Source organism: Sturnira hondurensis, unplaced genomic scaffold (assembly GCF_014824575.4).
Source record: "Sturnira hondurensis isolate 20B ecotype Veracruz unplaced genomic scaffold, ASM1482457v3 Scaffold0022908, whole genome shotgun sequence".
Classification (NCBI taxonomy): domain Eukaryota; kingdom Metazoa; phylum Chordata; class Mammalia; order Chiroptera; family Phyllostomidae; genus Sturnira; species Sturnira hondurensis.
This window is the reverse complement of record NW_028095539.1, coordinates 1883590-1900298: the sequence shown is the minus strand read 5'-3', so window position 1 is coordinate 1900298 and position 16709 is coordinate 1883590. Positions and strand designations below refer to the sequence as shown.

The window sequence follows — 16709 nt, the reverse complement described above, 5'->3', positions numbered from 1 at the left end:
AAAAAAAAGCAATTTGTACCTCTTTTTTACCTTGTTTTGTTAGTGTACTACATAGTGTAAATTCAAAGCTGAGTTTAAGGTTTAAAAAAAAACAACTTGTATTTTCCGCTCCTGAGATTTCTAGCCACAAATATAAAAGGTATTAAAAACACATGTAGAATAGATTTGACCATCTTTTTTAGCCATTATCATAGCTTGCTTTTGGGTGGAGAGGGGCCGAGGGTACCATTTATAGGGAATGACCAGCAGACCTTGGATTCTTCAACACTGGAGGTGTTTGGTGCTATGTTGCCACTTCCAGCGGCTACGCGTCACCTCTGTAAGTGTCTTTCTGGCGTGTGGGCCACTTTTCAGTAGTGTTTCTGACTTCGGCGCCTGTATGGGGGCAGTAACTTCACTGTGTTTTTGTGCGCACTTCACAATGTACACAACTCCCATTATATCCTTTGCCCAAGCTGGTCACGTTTGTGATAGAGTTGTGTTCTCATGTTGGTTTCTGCCAGGGGACACATTCTGAAAGCTTCGTTCTGTAAAGTGGTCCTTGGCTTCTGTGTTTCTTCCTGTCCCTTAGCCATATGCCCATTGTATTAGAGTAAAAGCAGTTGACTGTAAAATTCACCCAGCTCTATGTGAACTCGCTGCGTATGTGCAGTTGTTGAAGGTCCATAGTGCAGTTCACAGCCTCTAGTTAGTCCACTGTCTCATTCTGTCCCCACGGCAGGGGCTGCACTAGACATAGTGACGTGAAGGCCACGCACGTTGTAGGTGGTAGAGCCGGGATCCAAACTCAGATTTGCTTGATACTGGAGTCCATACTTTTAATTACAGTCTGCTTTAAACCCCATTGTTACTCTCCTCTTACCCTCTAGTGTAAATAATAGCAGTAGCAGAGGTGAAATAATTGTACATTTGTTGAATGTTGTGGAGAAACCTATAAAATAATAGGTACCCTCCCTAATATAGAAGGGAGAATAGTCTAGGTTTGATTTATTTTGAAGAGGAAGGGACAGGGAAGAGAACTGCCATTTACTGAGTCCTCTTATGTCCTGGGTAGCTGCCTACAGGCTCGGTGTGAATAATAACAACAATACTAGCAGCTCCCTTTTACTGAGCCCTGTGTGCCAGGTGTGTGAGGCATACAAAATGGTTTATTAAGTAGGTACAGTTAGTGTCTTTGTTTGGTAAATGATGAAACTGTTACTTAGGGTCAGTCATTTGCTTAAGGACTGACATAGCCTGTCTCCTCCACTGCGCCCACCCAGGTAATTAAGTCTGACTTTCACCTGTGAAGTGGCACAGGCAGCTCAGTTCCTGTGTAGAGAGGAAGCTGGCTTTCCTAAGCTGGAAGTCCTTTCACTGTAAAGGCAGTCCTGTGGTGAGGTGTCTGTGTGGCCCTAACCACTGTCACTCGGTTGTGTTGACTGTATCTAGTGAGTTCCCTTTGGTCTGTCTTGCTAAGACTGGAAGGGGAAGTGAAAACTGAGATTTAAAATTAAATAATGAGATATTACTGGTTTTCATAGCAGGGCATTCCTGATGACCAAACCAGGCCCAGTCTTGTTCTCTATCAAGGCTAGAAAAATCTGCCCATCTGTATTCATTTATACCACGCACAATTTGTACTATACCTGTTTGCCTGTGTTGTTTATCATTAATGGGAGGCTATCTGCCTAGCTTTCCTTAACAGGAATGGTTTTCAGGCTGAGAAAATCATCATCATTTTCACTCATTTTTTTTGTTTAATTAACTTCCTTTCCTGATGTTTGTCCATTCTTGGTATGTGCGTCATCCTCCTCACCCAAGACTATGCTGAGCAGGTCCGAAACTTGCAGAAGATAAAAGAGAAGCTTGAAATTGCGTTAGAAAAACACCAGGATTGTACGTATTTTTTTTTCTGCTTTTTAAAATCTTTTTAGGGTTTATTTTTTTTAAATGAAACAATAGTGAATAGTTAAGTTTTTCATTTTGCCATAGTTCAAATTTTTATGAGTAGTTTATAGTATTTCTTAATCAGGTTGATATATAAGAACATTTGTTTGGTATTTATATTGCCTATGGGCATGCTTCTTAGGAGAAGGTCATTATTAGCTGTGTCTATTCATTTGGCCCGAGTATTGGCAAAATCTGGTACCTGGCTTTTGAACCTAGATTGGGAGACTTTGGTTCTGGCCATAGCTTCATCCCTGCTCTGCTCAGAAATGGGGAAACCTCCGCCTGCCACGCTCCTTCCACAGCAGAACGTGCGTTTGTTCACCCTGCCCTGTCTCGTGTATGCTTCGCTGGGTTCAATCCAAGGAGATGCTGCCTGAAGTAGAAAGTTATTTTTTATTGACATACTACATACTAAAAATATTTTTAAAGGAAAACAAAGTGAAAAATAGTTTTTTGTGTGTTGCTTTGCTTGGCTTTTTGTTTTTAATTCTGTAAAGTGGTAATAGTCGTGACTTAGCAACAGTATTAGCGTTTTCTTGTACCTTACCTAACTCAGTGCTCGTATCATTGTGCCATTTAAAAAGTTACCTTTTGGCATCTTCCTAAATGTATATACTTGACTATTAAAAAAAAAAACAGGAAACAAACAAAAAACGGTGGTCTCTTACTAAGGCCAAAAAGATCCTGGGAAAGTCGAGATGGATCAAGTTTTTGCCAGGCTCACAATTCACTTATGTGACCTCAGCCTTTTTGGTTAGGTAACAGTTGTAAAGTAATCGCATGGGTTATTTGTCGTACTGTTTCTGAAATATTTCCATATCTCAAAAAAAGCCTATTTGTTAACAGCTTCCATGCGGAAATTTCAAGAGCAGAATGAGACATTCCAAGCCAACAGAGCCAAAATGGCAGAAGAACTGGCTTTGGCATTAGCCAGAAAGGACCAGGTATTTTATGTGTGACACTGCCCAAGACTGGTGAAAAGATTTCATTTAGTGACAGGATTTTTAAAAATCATGATGTAAACCTGGTAGAACATATTTACAACCTAGGAGAAAAGGAATGCTGTTATATATTTTCTTCGAGATTTCGTTTGGATTCAGGGTGGGATATTATCAAGAAACTTTACAGTTATAATCATGAAATATGTCCAGAATGCGAGTGTATTAGTCTGCCACTGTGTAGCTTTGTAAAACGGAAAAGGAAAATTGTGTGTCCATAATCTGGTGGTGAGCCCCAGACAAGGAAAAAGGTCTCTGTCCTCTGCAAACCTGTCTCAAAACCTAGACTCAAACACATGCCTTTTTTACTGGAAAAGATGCTTTCAAACTAGCCATCATCTGTGATGCACATGGTTCTTATAATCTCGGACTCCTAGTTTCTTCAGCTCCAGTCAGCTAGACAGAAAGGAATGCCTATAATCTCATTAGAATCATCTGTTTTAAGATGCTCAATGAGTGACAGTAAGAAAGGAAAATAGTGCTATTACTGGCAGTTATGAGGTATATTTTGTGCAATGGCATTTTAAATTTAAGATAAGCATCAAGATGTAATGATAAGTTTTATTAATTAAGACAGGGTCAATTTATCAATATTATATCACTGCATTTAAGAAAATGTATGATTTACCTGCAGTAGGTGGGGTGGTTGTTTGGTTGGTTTTAAAGTGTATATTTGTCAAGTAGGACATTTCCTAGACAGAAGAAACATTATTCACCAGTACTTAGTGGCAGACTAAGGTATGAGCGTCTATAAATGAAGAAATAATCTAAAATTGGTAGATTCTGATTGTAGGCACTTGGTGTAGGGCATTTTGTACCAGCAGGTATTTTTCCCCTGTTCAGTGATTTGTGAATAAGGGGCATAATCCCTTTTCTATTGCACCAGATGGCATAAAGCATATTGGTAAAATCAAGAGGAGAAGGAAAATAACTATTAGGAGCTGCTGGAGACTTTCCCCGTCAGTAAATTACTTTGTAAACATCAGTTACAGAGTTAGCAACTCTGCTGGTCCAAACTACCCATCTCGAGAAATCATAGTCATTCTCATGGGAAACACTCAGGAATAAGCTGGAAGGCTGCGTCTGAGCAGCAGAGTTAGCTTTGTGTGGGTGCTTCTTAGGAAACATATGCAGGCTTCTATCCGTGTTCTGGAATCTTATGTAAAGTTCATTTCTTCCTTTAGGACTCTTAGCTTTCTTAATATTAAGCCATCTTCAAGGGTTTTTAAAAAATGTTCTATTTTGTTTGGTTGCTGGGTTGCTTTGGGGAGGGGAGTGGCTAGTTGTTTTGTTTTGTGAAAATCTTGCTATTGTTGATACTCTTCCCTGGAAACTATACTTTTTTGTTGTTTTGTTTTAGGAATGGTCAGAAAAAGTGGATCAGCTTGAAAAGGTTAGTTCATCTTTATTTTTGCCTCATTATGAATTTTGGCCTTTTCTGTGGGCTTAGAAAATGGTCTCTGCAGTGTCCAGGGTACTGATAACTATGTTGCCTCTTGGGAGCCAGGTACTGACTTGAAAAACTCATGTCTTATGCCTTTGTCGGGGGCAGGCTCCTCCCAACATACTCTCTGACCCTCTCTGAACTTTCTCTGCGTGCCTGAGGGCTGGTAGGAGCTCTTCAGTAAGGCTCCGTTGCCCTTTCCCTCCTGATTGGGTCCCACCAGGGTCGGGAGGAGCACCAGAGAACCATGTGGGGAAGGAGACTGTGGTCAGCATGTTTAGTTCCCAGCCTGCTCCACGTGGGGTCCCTTCAGGTTGGTTGTGTCCCATGGCCAAAGGTCACAGCTTGAGTCGGGCTTTTGGTTTCCCCTCTTGACAGCTTCTCCCTCTGGGGTTCTTGTAACTTCTTCATCCCTTGGCCCCTTCATGCCTATCTGTTACTAGCGCATTTTCTCTTTTAAGTTTTGTTACTCTGCCCACAGCTTTGAGAATTCCCTTTATTAAACTTTAGGTACCTAATTTGAGTCTGCCATATGTTTTCTTGCTGGGACCCTGACTGCCACTCTGGTCCCGTTAGGAACCCTTTTTGAGGAGACAGTGAAAGGAAGGCGCTTCTCCAAGCTCAGCATCAAGCAGACGAGAGAGCCTGTTGGCTGCTCGCACACGAGGAAGGTTGATCCTCCCAGCCCCAGGGCTCGGCCAGCACTGTGTAGGTGCCTGAGGGAATCCTGGCCCCCAGGCGTGAACAGGAAGATGGAATCTCAAGGCTACCGTTAGGAAAATGTTCTAACTTTTTAAATTTTATTTTTAAAAAATCTTTATTGTATTTTTTCCATTACCCTTTAATCCCCTTATATCCCCCTCCCCCCAGCAATCACCACACTGTTGTCCATGTCCATGAGTCTTTTCTCCCCTTGGCTCAATCCCTCCATCCCCTAACTTCCCCCTGTGCCCCACTACCTGTCATCCTGCTCTCCACCTATGAGTTTGTCCCCACTTTCCTTGTTAGTTCAGTGTGTTCATCAGATTCCACACATGAGTGAAATCTTATGGTATTCATTTTAAAAAACCATTTTAATTTAAAATAATTAGTAGTCAACGCCCTCAGCCTGAATTATGTGCTGCTATTTGAGTAGCAGCACATAATTAAAAAATTAAGTTGCAAAATGTATTTACTGTTAGTTTTATTTAACAGATGAACTTTATTATGCCTTTATTTTTGACATAAAACACCAAGTTAAGTTCCGCCAAGATGGAGGCATAGGTGGAAACACTGTGCCTTCTCCCACAACCAAGTTTGGATACAACAAAGGTTTGGAGAAACAAAGACACAACCAAACGACAGAAAATTGAATTATACGGAAGTCCGACTACATCTAACCATTCAACGGGATGGTAAGAGGGGCGGAGCCAGCAGCGAGCAGGGTCGGACAGGACACGGCCCCCAACCCAGGCGCGCAGGCAGACGGGAACCAGTTGGGGTGCGGGGGCAGACCGCGGGCGCATATTCACGCACAGTGAGACAGACCACGCAGGCCCCAGGGGGCGAGGGCTGACGGCGGTGGCACACTCGCGTGCAGTGGGACGAAACGCGTGGGCCCGGTGACTGACGGCAGCAACTGCGGCACTGGCGAGGGCCGTGGCGGCAGGCGGCAGACGGGACGCCATAGTCCCTCTTTGACCCCGCCCCCACATACAGCGTCACAACCCAGCGATTTAGTTGCCCTTCAGCACCGGTGAGGGCCAGGGCGGCAGGCGGCAGACGGGACGCCAGAGTCCCTCTTTGACTCCGCACCCACATACAGCGTCCCAACCCAGCGACTTAGTTGCCCTGCAATACCAGTGAGAGCCATTGTCCCTCTTTGACCCCGCCCCCACATACAACGTCACAACCCAGCGACTTAGTTGCCCTGTTCTAGTGAACACTTTAGGGCTCTGATCCTGCTACGGAACAGGCACGAACAACCCAAAAGATGGCGCAAGAAGAACTCAAAGTCCCAGAGCCAATAACTCTATAAGCAACCGAGAAATTGCCAGCCTCTCAGAAGCACAATTCAGGACACTATTTCTCAGGATGCTCACAGAACTGGTTGATTATAGTCACAAATTAGAGGAACAAAGTTACAAATTAGAGGAACGTGTGAGGGCTGGACTGATTGAAATGAAGGGAGATGCACAGGAAACCAATAGTGATGGAAAGGAAACGGGGACTCAAATCAATGGAATGGACCAGAAGGAAGAACAAAACATCCCACCAGAAAGGAATGAAGAAATGAGAATTCAAAAAAATGAGGAGAGGCTTAGGAACCTCCAGGACATCTTTAAACGTTCCAACATCCGAATTATAGGGGTACCAGAAGGGGGAAAGAAACAGCCACGAGTGGAAAACGTATTTGAACAAATAATAAAGGAGAACTTCCCCAGTCTGGCAAAGGAAATAGACTTCCAGGAAATCCAGGAAGCTCAGAGAGTCCCAAAGAAGTTGGACCCAAGAAGGAACACACCAAGGCACATCATAATTACATTAGCCAAGACCAAAATGAAGGAGAGAATCCTAGAAGCAGCAAGGGATAAGGGGACAGTCACCTACAAAGGAGTACCCATCAGACTGTCAGCGGATTTCTCAAAAGAGACCTTACAGGCAAGAAGGGGCTGGAAAGAAGTATTCCAAGTCATGAAATCCAAAGACCTACAGCCAAGATTGCTTTATCCAGCAAAACTTTCATTTAGAATGGAAGGACAGATAAAGTGCTTCTCAGATAAGGTCAAATTCAAGGAGTTCATCATCACCAAGCCCTTATTATATGAAATGCTAAAGGGACTTATATAAGAAAAAGAAGATGAAAAATATGAACAGTGAAAGGACAGCAAACACACAGTTATTAACAACCACACCTAAAACAAAAGCAAACCAAGAAGACAGCTAGATCAGGAGTGGAACCATAGAAATGAAGAACACATGGAGGGTTAGAAACAGGAGGGTGGGAGGGGGAGAAGAGGGGAGAAGGCACAGAAAATAGCATAGATGGTAGGCAGAAAATAGATAGGGGGGAGGGCGAGAATAGTGGGGGAAATATAGAATCCAAAGAACTTGAGACACGTGGTTATAAACTAAGGGGGGGAGAATGGTGGGGGAGGGAGGGTGTGGGTGGAGGGGATTGAAGGGGGGGAATAGAACAACTGTAATGGTATAATCAATAAAATATATTAAAAAAAAAAACAAACACCAAGTTAAGCCAGTGATTTTCTTTGTGTGTTCTGTAGAAATCTGATTATTAAATCAGAATACTAACATATTTGTATATAAGGAAAGAGTTAGAGAAAAGTCAGGCTATCTCCCAAAGAAAGTGTGCCTGAAAAAAACAACTCGAAACATGGTGTTAATGATGGTTTTCTTAAATATGGTGGTGTGGGTTAGGTCAAAGTATTCTTATCCTAAAAGAAACTGTTACCATTGTAGCAATTGAAATTATGATTGGATGCTTTTTTTTATCTTTTAAAATTATGGTAAAGAGGGATCCATATAGCACGGTACTAAATACAACCTAGTTCAGTCCACTAAGGAGATTGTCTCTCTTCTCCCTCCTTGCTATAAAAGGGGCTGGGAAATATTTTAGACTGGGAAAGACTCATGAGACACTGTGTAGCCACTGTGATTTTTGGAAATGTTATCGTTAAGCTGTTTTAATTTCTTTTCAATCAGGAATTGGAAACTGCAATAGTAGTGTTTGTCCCTCTCAGGAAGCTGTTATGTAGTAACCTGTTACCTGCTGACACCAGTCGTGTCTAGTTCACGTTGACTTGCTGACTGAAATCAGTTATACTAAAATGCATCTTACTTTTTAAGGGCATTCGGTCTTACTCCAGTTATTAATGTTATTCAGCCAGTTGAGTCTGTCACAAAGAATAGATGTGTAAAATGGATCTCCAGAACTGCTAGACGTAAGGCTTAAAGTGTTAAGTAATTGTTCTTACTACCCTTGTTCACAACATTTTAAACATTTATTTTTAACTTAAAGAATTTATAGGTAATGACAAATTGGTCATATTACTATAAAACGTTTTATTATCAATATATTATTATCTGCCCTGGCTGGTGTAGCCCAGTGGATTGAGCGCGGGCCTGCGAACCAGAGGATCGAGGTTCGATTCTCAGGGCTCATGCCTGGGTTGCAGGTCGGTTCCCTGCAGGCCAACTCCCAGCAGGGGGCGCACGAAAGGCAACCATATATTGATGTTTCTCTCCCTCTCCTTCCCCTCTAAAGATAAATAAATAAAATCTTAAAAAAAAATCCTCAACAGAAGAGGAGGGTTGTGGATCCCTTTAAATTATATATATATATATATATGATCTACTGACAAGAGATTTCCTTAAGATTTTCCTTTATTAAGAATTCTGTCCCTGGCTGATGTGGTTCATTAGATTGAGTGTCGGCCTGCAAACAAGGTCACAGGTTCAATTCCCAGCCAAGGCACATGCCTGGGTTGCAGCCCGGGTTCCCCAGTTGAGGGTGCACAAGAGGCAACCAGTTGGTGTGTCTCACACACATTGTTATTTCTCTTTCCTCTCTTCCCTTCTCTTTAACAAGTAAATAAATAAAACCTTAAAAAAAAACACAAGAATTCTGCTTACATAATATCATTTTAATGTCTTAGTTGCCTGAGTTGATGTCTTCTTCTTCCACATAGGAGAAAAGGTTTCTGACAGCTCAGTTACAGGAAATGAAGAACCAGAGTTTGAATCTTTTCCAAAGGAGAGATGAAATGGATGAACTAGAGGGGTTCCAGCAGCAGGAGCTGAGTAAAGTAAAATACATGGTGCGCATTTTTGTTGTAGTCACTAAATACTGAATAGATTATTAATTATTCTGATTTTACTAGTCCTCACCCTCCCAGTACTGATAAACGTAGCCCAGTAGTCTTTGACATTAATCATATTTTTATTTTTTCAATTTATTAAAGTGGAAAAGTTCAGTTTGATTTTCTTTCCTTTTTACTGCTGGGCATATAAGGCCACTTAGAAGCCCACAGAAATGCAATAAAAATTTGGCTTATTGGTCCAGATTTTTATTTTTAATTATATTTCTTAGTAGTGGCTCAGTGAAACTTTATCTTTGTGTCAGCTTTTAAAAAAAGAAGAAAGTCTGGGGAAAATGGAACAAGAGTTGGAGGCACAAACCAGAGAACTTAGTCGCATCCAGGAGGAGTTGATGATTTCCAATCAGACGTCATCAGACTTAAGGCAGAAGCTAGAAGAATTGCAGAGACACTGCTCAGCGCTGGAAGAGCAGAGGTTCTTGCTTGGTCTGTGGGGCCCATGGGAAGCGGTATTAGTGTAGCTCCGGCTATAACCCGCCCACCACTCCCCATTACTCTTCGCAGCACTTTCTGATCTCAGTTCTGGCACAGGTTCTGGGCTCGCCCTTCTCTGCTTAGGGCTCAGGACCCCCACCCCCAAACTCTCATTCCCTTTCACCTCCCTAAGCCCAGAACTCCTCCAACCGTGCTGAGCAATTCAGTATATTTCAGTTTCTAAGCTATTGGGAAGCCAAAGGCAGATCAGGATTTCTTGCTTAAACTTGGGTGGAATTTTTCTCTTTAAGCTTCTGCTTCAGAGAGGGCCAGGGAGTCTTCTCCACTGATAATCTTCACATGGTGAATGTGAAGCCCTGATGTCTAAAGAACCACTGTATTTTTTCTGTGGAAGAGTGTATATTAGATGAGATATCCAAATTTGTGCATTATCTTCTTTCTTTCAATGAAGAGATCTTGTGACAGCTTCAAAAACAGGTGTGGAAAAGAAGGTCACAGCCCTGGAGCAAAAGGAACAAGAGCTCCAAGCTTTCATTCGGCAGCTTTCCATTGATTTGCAAACGGTAAGTCAAACAAAAATGAAAAATGAAAGTATAAACAGCCCAGACCCCTGTGGCTCAGTTGGTTGGGCATCCATTGTTGCACAGAATGAAAGGTTGCCTGTTCGATTCCCAGTCAGGACACATGCCTGGGTTGCGGGCTTGGTCCCCAGTTGGGGTGCAAATGAGAGGCAACTGATAGATGTTTCTCTTTCACATCAGTACTTCTCTCCCTTCCTCTCTCTCTATAGATAGATACATACGTACATACGTACATACATACATACATACAAAAAAAACCCAAAGAGGTAAAGGGAGCCCTAGGAGTGGACTCAGTTTCTAGGATTCATGAGTGGGGTAAAACCTAATTCTGTCAGAACTTCCCACCTCAGGAACCTGGCTCTGTGCAGCCCGTATTGCCTAGTTCCTGGTCCAGCCAGGCCTCGTTCACAGGGACGTGTCCATGCAGCTGGGCAAGGACGGCTAAATTGAGGAGGTCAGAATTGTTCTGACAGGAATTCTCAGAGCACGCCATTTGGCCTCCTCATGCATGTTTTAAAATTTTACGTGAGGGATTCTAAGCACAAGAAAATGCCAGAGTCGTGGTCGACACGGCCCAAGTTGCACACTTGACATTCCTTGCCCACTGTGCATTTGTTGCCCTCCTGCTCTAGGTATGTGCTAAATTCTGAGAATATAAAAATGAACACTAGTAACATTCCTGATTGTAAAGTAGTGTTTCTCAGTGGTTTGCTTATCACCGTTTTGAGCAGAACAGTTTGTATCGTGTGATTGTCCCATGCATTGCAGGACATTGAACTTTCCTGAACCCTGGGTTCTGAATGCCAACCAACAGTGACAATCCAGCCCTTCTCCTGCTGTGACAGAACACCCGCTAGAGGGCGCTCCATGCATGCTTCCCTCAGCCCCTGGGAACTACTATCTCACATGCAAGGGGGACTGCAGCATCCTTACAGTGCAGTCAGATTCGTGTATATAGGCATCCTTGTGCCCCTTCCAGCTAGGTACTAGCACACTTACAGGTACCTAAACGGAAACTACGAGAGGCGATACACCTTGTTCAGATTTATCCAGTAAGTGACAGAGCTGGATTCTAACCCAAGTCTTTCTCCAGAACTCATGCTTGTCCTAGGATTTTGCCTCACAACACAGAGCTCCCAGTAAATAGATCTTACACAGATGAATGACTGTGATACAAGGTCTCTGCCCTCAGTGAAGTGAAAATTTAGACACATACAGCATTCATTTTTAGAGGCTCGCAACTTCAGTATGAAACTCAAACCTCCGTGACCATGAGAAAAACATTCACAACTCAGCAGGTCCCAAGTGAATGAAACAGATTTTTCACATTCAAAGGCATACTGCAGGAAAGTGCATTTCCAGCACAGGAGTCAAGGAATTCTTCCTGGAGGATCTGGAATTTCAAGGATGGGCAGGACAGCAGGAGGCAGAGAATGCAGAAGGGTACAGAATACATTTGGGGGCTAGGTGTAAAGAGGATAACAGATACAAAACTTTGGGATTGAAGGGACCCTTTGATGTCATTTTATAATTGGGAAAACTAATTGTCCAGACGCTGGTAATACTGTTTCTGCGGTCATTCTAAAAATATGATTTGAGCTTTATTGTATGCCATGCTCTGCTGTGCTAAGTGTTAGAAATGCTGTGAGGAGCCCCGGCTGCTGTAGCTCAGTGGATTGAGCACAGGCCTGTGAACCACATGGTCACGGTTCAATTCCCAGTCAGGGCACATGCCTGGGTTGCAGGCCAGTTCCCAGGAGGGGATGCATGAGAAGCAACCATACATTGATGTTTCTCCTCCTCTCTCCTTCCCTTCCCCTCTAAAGATAAATAAATAAAATATTTTTTTAAAAAAAAGATGCTGTGATGAGCAAAATGGGCACTTCTGGTAGTCTAGCAGAGAAGATGGACATTATTCAATGCTCACAGAAGTACATGATTATAAACTGTTATGTGTGCTGTGAAGGAAGACCACAGGAAGCGGTGAGGGCATCAAGTTCGATCTAACCTGGAGTCACAGACCACCTTATGTCCCGCAGCCTTGATTAGTCGCAGGTGTTTTTTGTCGATTCATTTGGATTTTCTACACAGACGATCATTTCATCTGCAAATACACTTTTTATGTTTTCTTTCCTAACCTGTACACCTGTTATTTCCTTTTCTTGCCTTATTGCATTAGCAAGGACTTCTAGTACAGTGTTGAACAGGAGTGGTGAGAGGGGACATCCTTGTCTTGTAACTAATCTTAGTGGGAAAGCTTTGAGGTTCCTCACCACACCATTAAGTATGATGTGAACTGTAACACATTCGATGCTGAGGGCCTGCGTTAAAACAGCTTGAGTAGAGAAGGGGATTCCACGTGGGGTGTGGTGCGCAGAGTCTAAGTGGAAATGGGCAACTGATTCTCTTCTGTGCCTAACTCTGCCTGACTCAGTGACTGGTATAAGGCTTGTTTGTCCTTTTGGTTTCACTGGAAAGGATCACTTGTATTTTTCAAGTTCAGATTGATATGTAGTAGAATGAGTACAGGCTTTGGACCCAGAAGACCTGGGTTTAAATCCGTTATCTATCACTAAGGACTAGGCTGAGTCCTTACATTTCAGTTTCCCTATAAAGGGACACAGTGAGGGGTGGTTGTGAGGACTAGTGGCAGTGCACATGTTCTGAAAACTACAGCTGCTGGTGCTATGGTCCCATGCAATCATAATCATTACTGTCACTACTATTAACATTATTAGTAAGAGACCCATAAAGATGGGTCATTATGGCAAAAACTTAATTTTTCCTTCCTGTTAAATTCCCTCTCCTTTCTGTCTTCTCTGCCTTGCATAATGTTACCATTCATCTGGCCCTAACCCACCACTACCATCAGAGCTGGAGCAATAGGCTGGAATAAAGAACTGGGCAGCCGTTGGTTTGGGGCGGAGGTGGGAGATGCACAGCAGCTCTCTTGTGGTCCCTGTGTGAGCCAGAGTGTGTATCATCTTTGGTTGCAGAAGTTCTCTCTTGGGCCTTAAGGCAGCTGCATTGGCATCATTGCTGCTTCATCCAGCCCCATGCTTCCAGGAGCTCGGTTCTGTGGGACCTTGTGGGGCTGGCAGGGAGCTTCCTGCATGGGACTATCTCTGCTGGGTTTTGGTATTGGGATAAAGATGTTGGACTCTGGATTAGTGGAATTAAACACATGCTTGGTGAGAGTGAGGAGATGCGTTTCTTTAGCTAGTGAATCGTCGCAGTGAGCCTAGTCATTTTAAGGAGGAGGAGCATCTTCCCAGGGTCCAGACTAGATTCCACAGAGGCAGGAGTGTGGCTCCTTCCTGGGCTGTCCCAAGTTGCTTAAATTGGGGCAGGCATTTGCCTCCTGGTGAGCAAGGTTCAGAAACGGGTGCCTAAGTGGCACTGGGTTCTGATTTTGTATCTTTTCTGTCCCATTTTCAGGGAGGATTTCCTCGCTGGATACTCTTCTGGAGTGCAGTTGAGAACAATTTCAGGGAAACACAGTGGTCCTAGAGGAGACAAGGGAGGGAGAGAGGATTTATCGTGTAATGTCATCTCTGCTTTCACCTGCAGGTCACTGCGGAAACTCAAGAGAAAGAAAAACTCATCACCCATTTCCAGGAGAAAGTTGCATCTTTAGAGAAGAGACTGGAGCAGAACTTACCAGGAGAAGAACAGGCCCGGGAACTCCTGAAAGAGGTAATGAAGTCTCTGTGGGCTGGCCAGGGCGGGGCGGGAGGTCTCCCAAAGCCCTAGAGTTTCGGATCCTGAGAGTCTGCGCAGCTTGGTGAGGAGTGCACCCTCCGGCTTTTGATTGTCCTGCTTGCAGCAGAAACGTGCCACCTGTGGGTGACATGTCTTCCTCAGGGAAAGCTTCATTCAGAGAGGCGTATGAATAGATAGCATCCTGATCACCAGTGAACCCCCCTAGGCATTTGCCCCACTTCGACTGTCTGGTACTGCTCTGTTCACCTCTCCCTTTCGCACTTTCCATTGGCCGAGGAAGTTACCATCTGCCTTTGGCTTGAGCAGCACTGCCTTGGGCGGTAAGTGGACTCTCCTTAGCTGAGGGGAGGCTATTGAGAAGGCTGACCTTCTGCCCAGTGGTGTAGGTGAACTTGCTTGCTCCTCAGGTCTGAGCTCCTCATCTGCCCACATTTCTCTCCTCCTCTTCTATACCAGTGATGGGCCTCACCATGACAAAGGCAACAAAGCCAAGGCCCTGGGCCTAGATTAGACCCTCACTTTCTGTCTTCAGTTAGTTTCCATCTCCACTGCCACTGTTGTCATTGAGAGCTTCCAGCAACTCTAGCCTAGCTCGTGTCAGAAGTCTCCAGACTGGCCACCAGCGTCAGCCTGCTCTCCTCCACCGTCCGACACAGCCCTCCATGAGTGCTGCCAGACTGCTCTTCCTAAACTTAGGAAGTTCCTAAGTTTAGGAACTTCCTAAACTTTCCATTCTGCAGCATAGAAAGCTTCCATAATCTGGCCCTTTGCCTTGCCTTGCAGTCTGGTTTCCTGACTGGAACCCACCATCACTCTCATCTTTTGGCAAGTTGTAGGTCCCGAATGTCCCAGGCAGTTTCACACCTTCAGTGGTTGTCCCTCTGTCTGGGTGCGCCACCCCCCATCCCGCCCCTGCCACCTGTGAATTAGAAAGCCCCCCACTTTCCTGAGGCCGCGAGCTCTCCTATTCTGTGCTCCTCCTTGTGAGTACATTGCATTCTATTGTATAATTTGTTTGTTACTCTTTCGCCCCAGCCTCAAGGGCAAAGGACTGTGTCGAATTTATCTATGTGCACTTTATGACATGTGAATTTTTTTCTTTGCACTCACAGAAAACAGTTGCCGAGCAGAATTTGGAAGATACCAGACAGCAGCTCTCAGTAGCCAGGAGCAGCCAGGCCAAGGCCGTCGACATCCTGGAGACGCGGGTACTGACCTCACTCCCAGTGATCGCGGCGTCTGGGTGATGGCCTGGTTGGATGGCTTGGCTGTGGCTGAGAATCCCCTTGGGTCAGAGGTTTTCTTTTGAAGGGGTCGTTTTTGGATCTTATGTGGCATCTTCATTCATGCCACATTATCACCATCATTCCACACAGAGTTTTCTTCCTGTTTGTTATTTCCTTTTACCCCTATTTCTCTTCATCCCATGAGAGACCATTCTGACACGGTTAGTGGAGACCCTCTACGTGGTTAGTTGGGTTACCCTAAGATGTGTGGGACTGTTGGTGTGCACGTGTACAGGTTTATGTGAATAATATAGCCATGCATATTTTCTCTCTTGCTTTCAACAGCTCCATCTTCTGTGTCTACTTCACTGTACCTATCTGCTCTACTTTGTAGTTATCTTCTAGGTGATAGACAGACAGATTGCCTTCTGGCTGTCACCACAGATTACACTGCAGTGAACACCCTTATCCCTGTCACCTTAAGGAGGAGAGAGAATGCATGTGACCAAATGTGACTAACTAGGAAAGGATGTTCCCAGCAGGGCTGCACTTGGCACTACCCCCCAGCATGCACAGGGGTTCCTGTGTCCGCATCTGGGGGCTTTTCTAACATTGGCATTTCCCAGTCTTTTCATTTCTTGCCAGTTTAAAGTGGGAAGTGGTGGGAAGGACGGTATCTCTGTGGGGCCTCTTTAATGAGAGCTCTAATCCCATTCATGAGGGCTCTACCCAGGACCTAAGCCCCTCCCAAAGGCCCCAGTCAGCATCTCAGCAGATGAATTACTGCAGAGGTGAGGTGACTACGGACTTTCAGCTCATAGCAATTTGGACCATTTTATAAAATCTTACTTCCTAATAAATATATTACAAGGCATATTTTTCTCTAAATACACCTTTATTTGTTTTACTATAATCCCGTTCTATTTCTGAATATCCATTTTTTATGGTGGTAAAATATACGTAACGTAAAATTTACCATTTCCACACTTCCAGGTGTACAGTTCAGTGGTGTTGGGCGCATTCCCACTGTTGTGCACCATCACCGCCCTCCGTCTCCAGAGCTTTTTCACCTTCTCTGACTGAGACTCTGTGCCCATTAAACAGCAGCTCTCCGGCCCTGGCTGCCGTGGCTCAGTGGACTGAGCGCCGGCCTGTGAACCAAGAGGTCACTGGTTCAGTTCCCCATCAGGGCACATGCCTGGCTTGTGGGCCAGGTTCCCCGTCGGTGGTATGTGAGAGGCAACCAACTGATGTTTCTCACACATCGATGTTTCTCTCCCTCCCTTCCCCTCTCTCTGAAAATAAATAAAATCTTTTAAAAAATAAACAATAACTCCTGGTTCTCCCCTCCCGCACCCCTGGTGACCGCCGTTCCACTTTCTGTGTCTGTGGAGTTGACAGACCTAAGTACCTCATGTTAGTGACGTCATACAGTATTTGTCCTTTTGTGTCTGCCTTACTTATTGTAATGTCCTCAAGGTCTATCCGTGTTG

The 16709-nt window shown here is 44.2% G+C and overlaps 1 protein-coding gene across 6 annotated transcripts in view; it reads left to right on the top strand.

The window, feature by feature from the left end:
* The window catches only part of GOLGA1 (golgin A1), a 44859-nt gene that overhangs the window by 11105 nt on the left and 17045 nt on the right, over positions 1–16709 (top strand). For all 6 annotated transcript variants that reach the window (XM_037036390.1, XM_037036389.1, XM_037036392.1 and 3 more), the window contains 8 exons: positions 1804–1878; positions 2779–2876; positions 4291–4323; positions 9063–9191; positions 9497–9666; positions 10138–10249; positions 13838–13963; positions 15103–15198. In XM_037036390.1, the coding sequence (XP_036892285.1) occupies positions 1804–1878; positions 2779–2876; positions 4291–4323; positions 9063–9191; positions 9497–9666; positions 10138–10249; positions 13838–13963; positions 15103–15198 (839 nt within the window). The remainder of the gene's footprint in view (positions 1–1803; positions 1879–2778; positions 2877–4290; positions 4324–9062; positions 9192–9496; positions 9667–10137; positions 10250–13837; positions 13964–15102; positions 15199–16709) is intronic.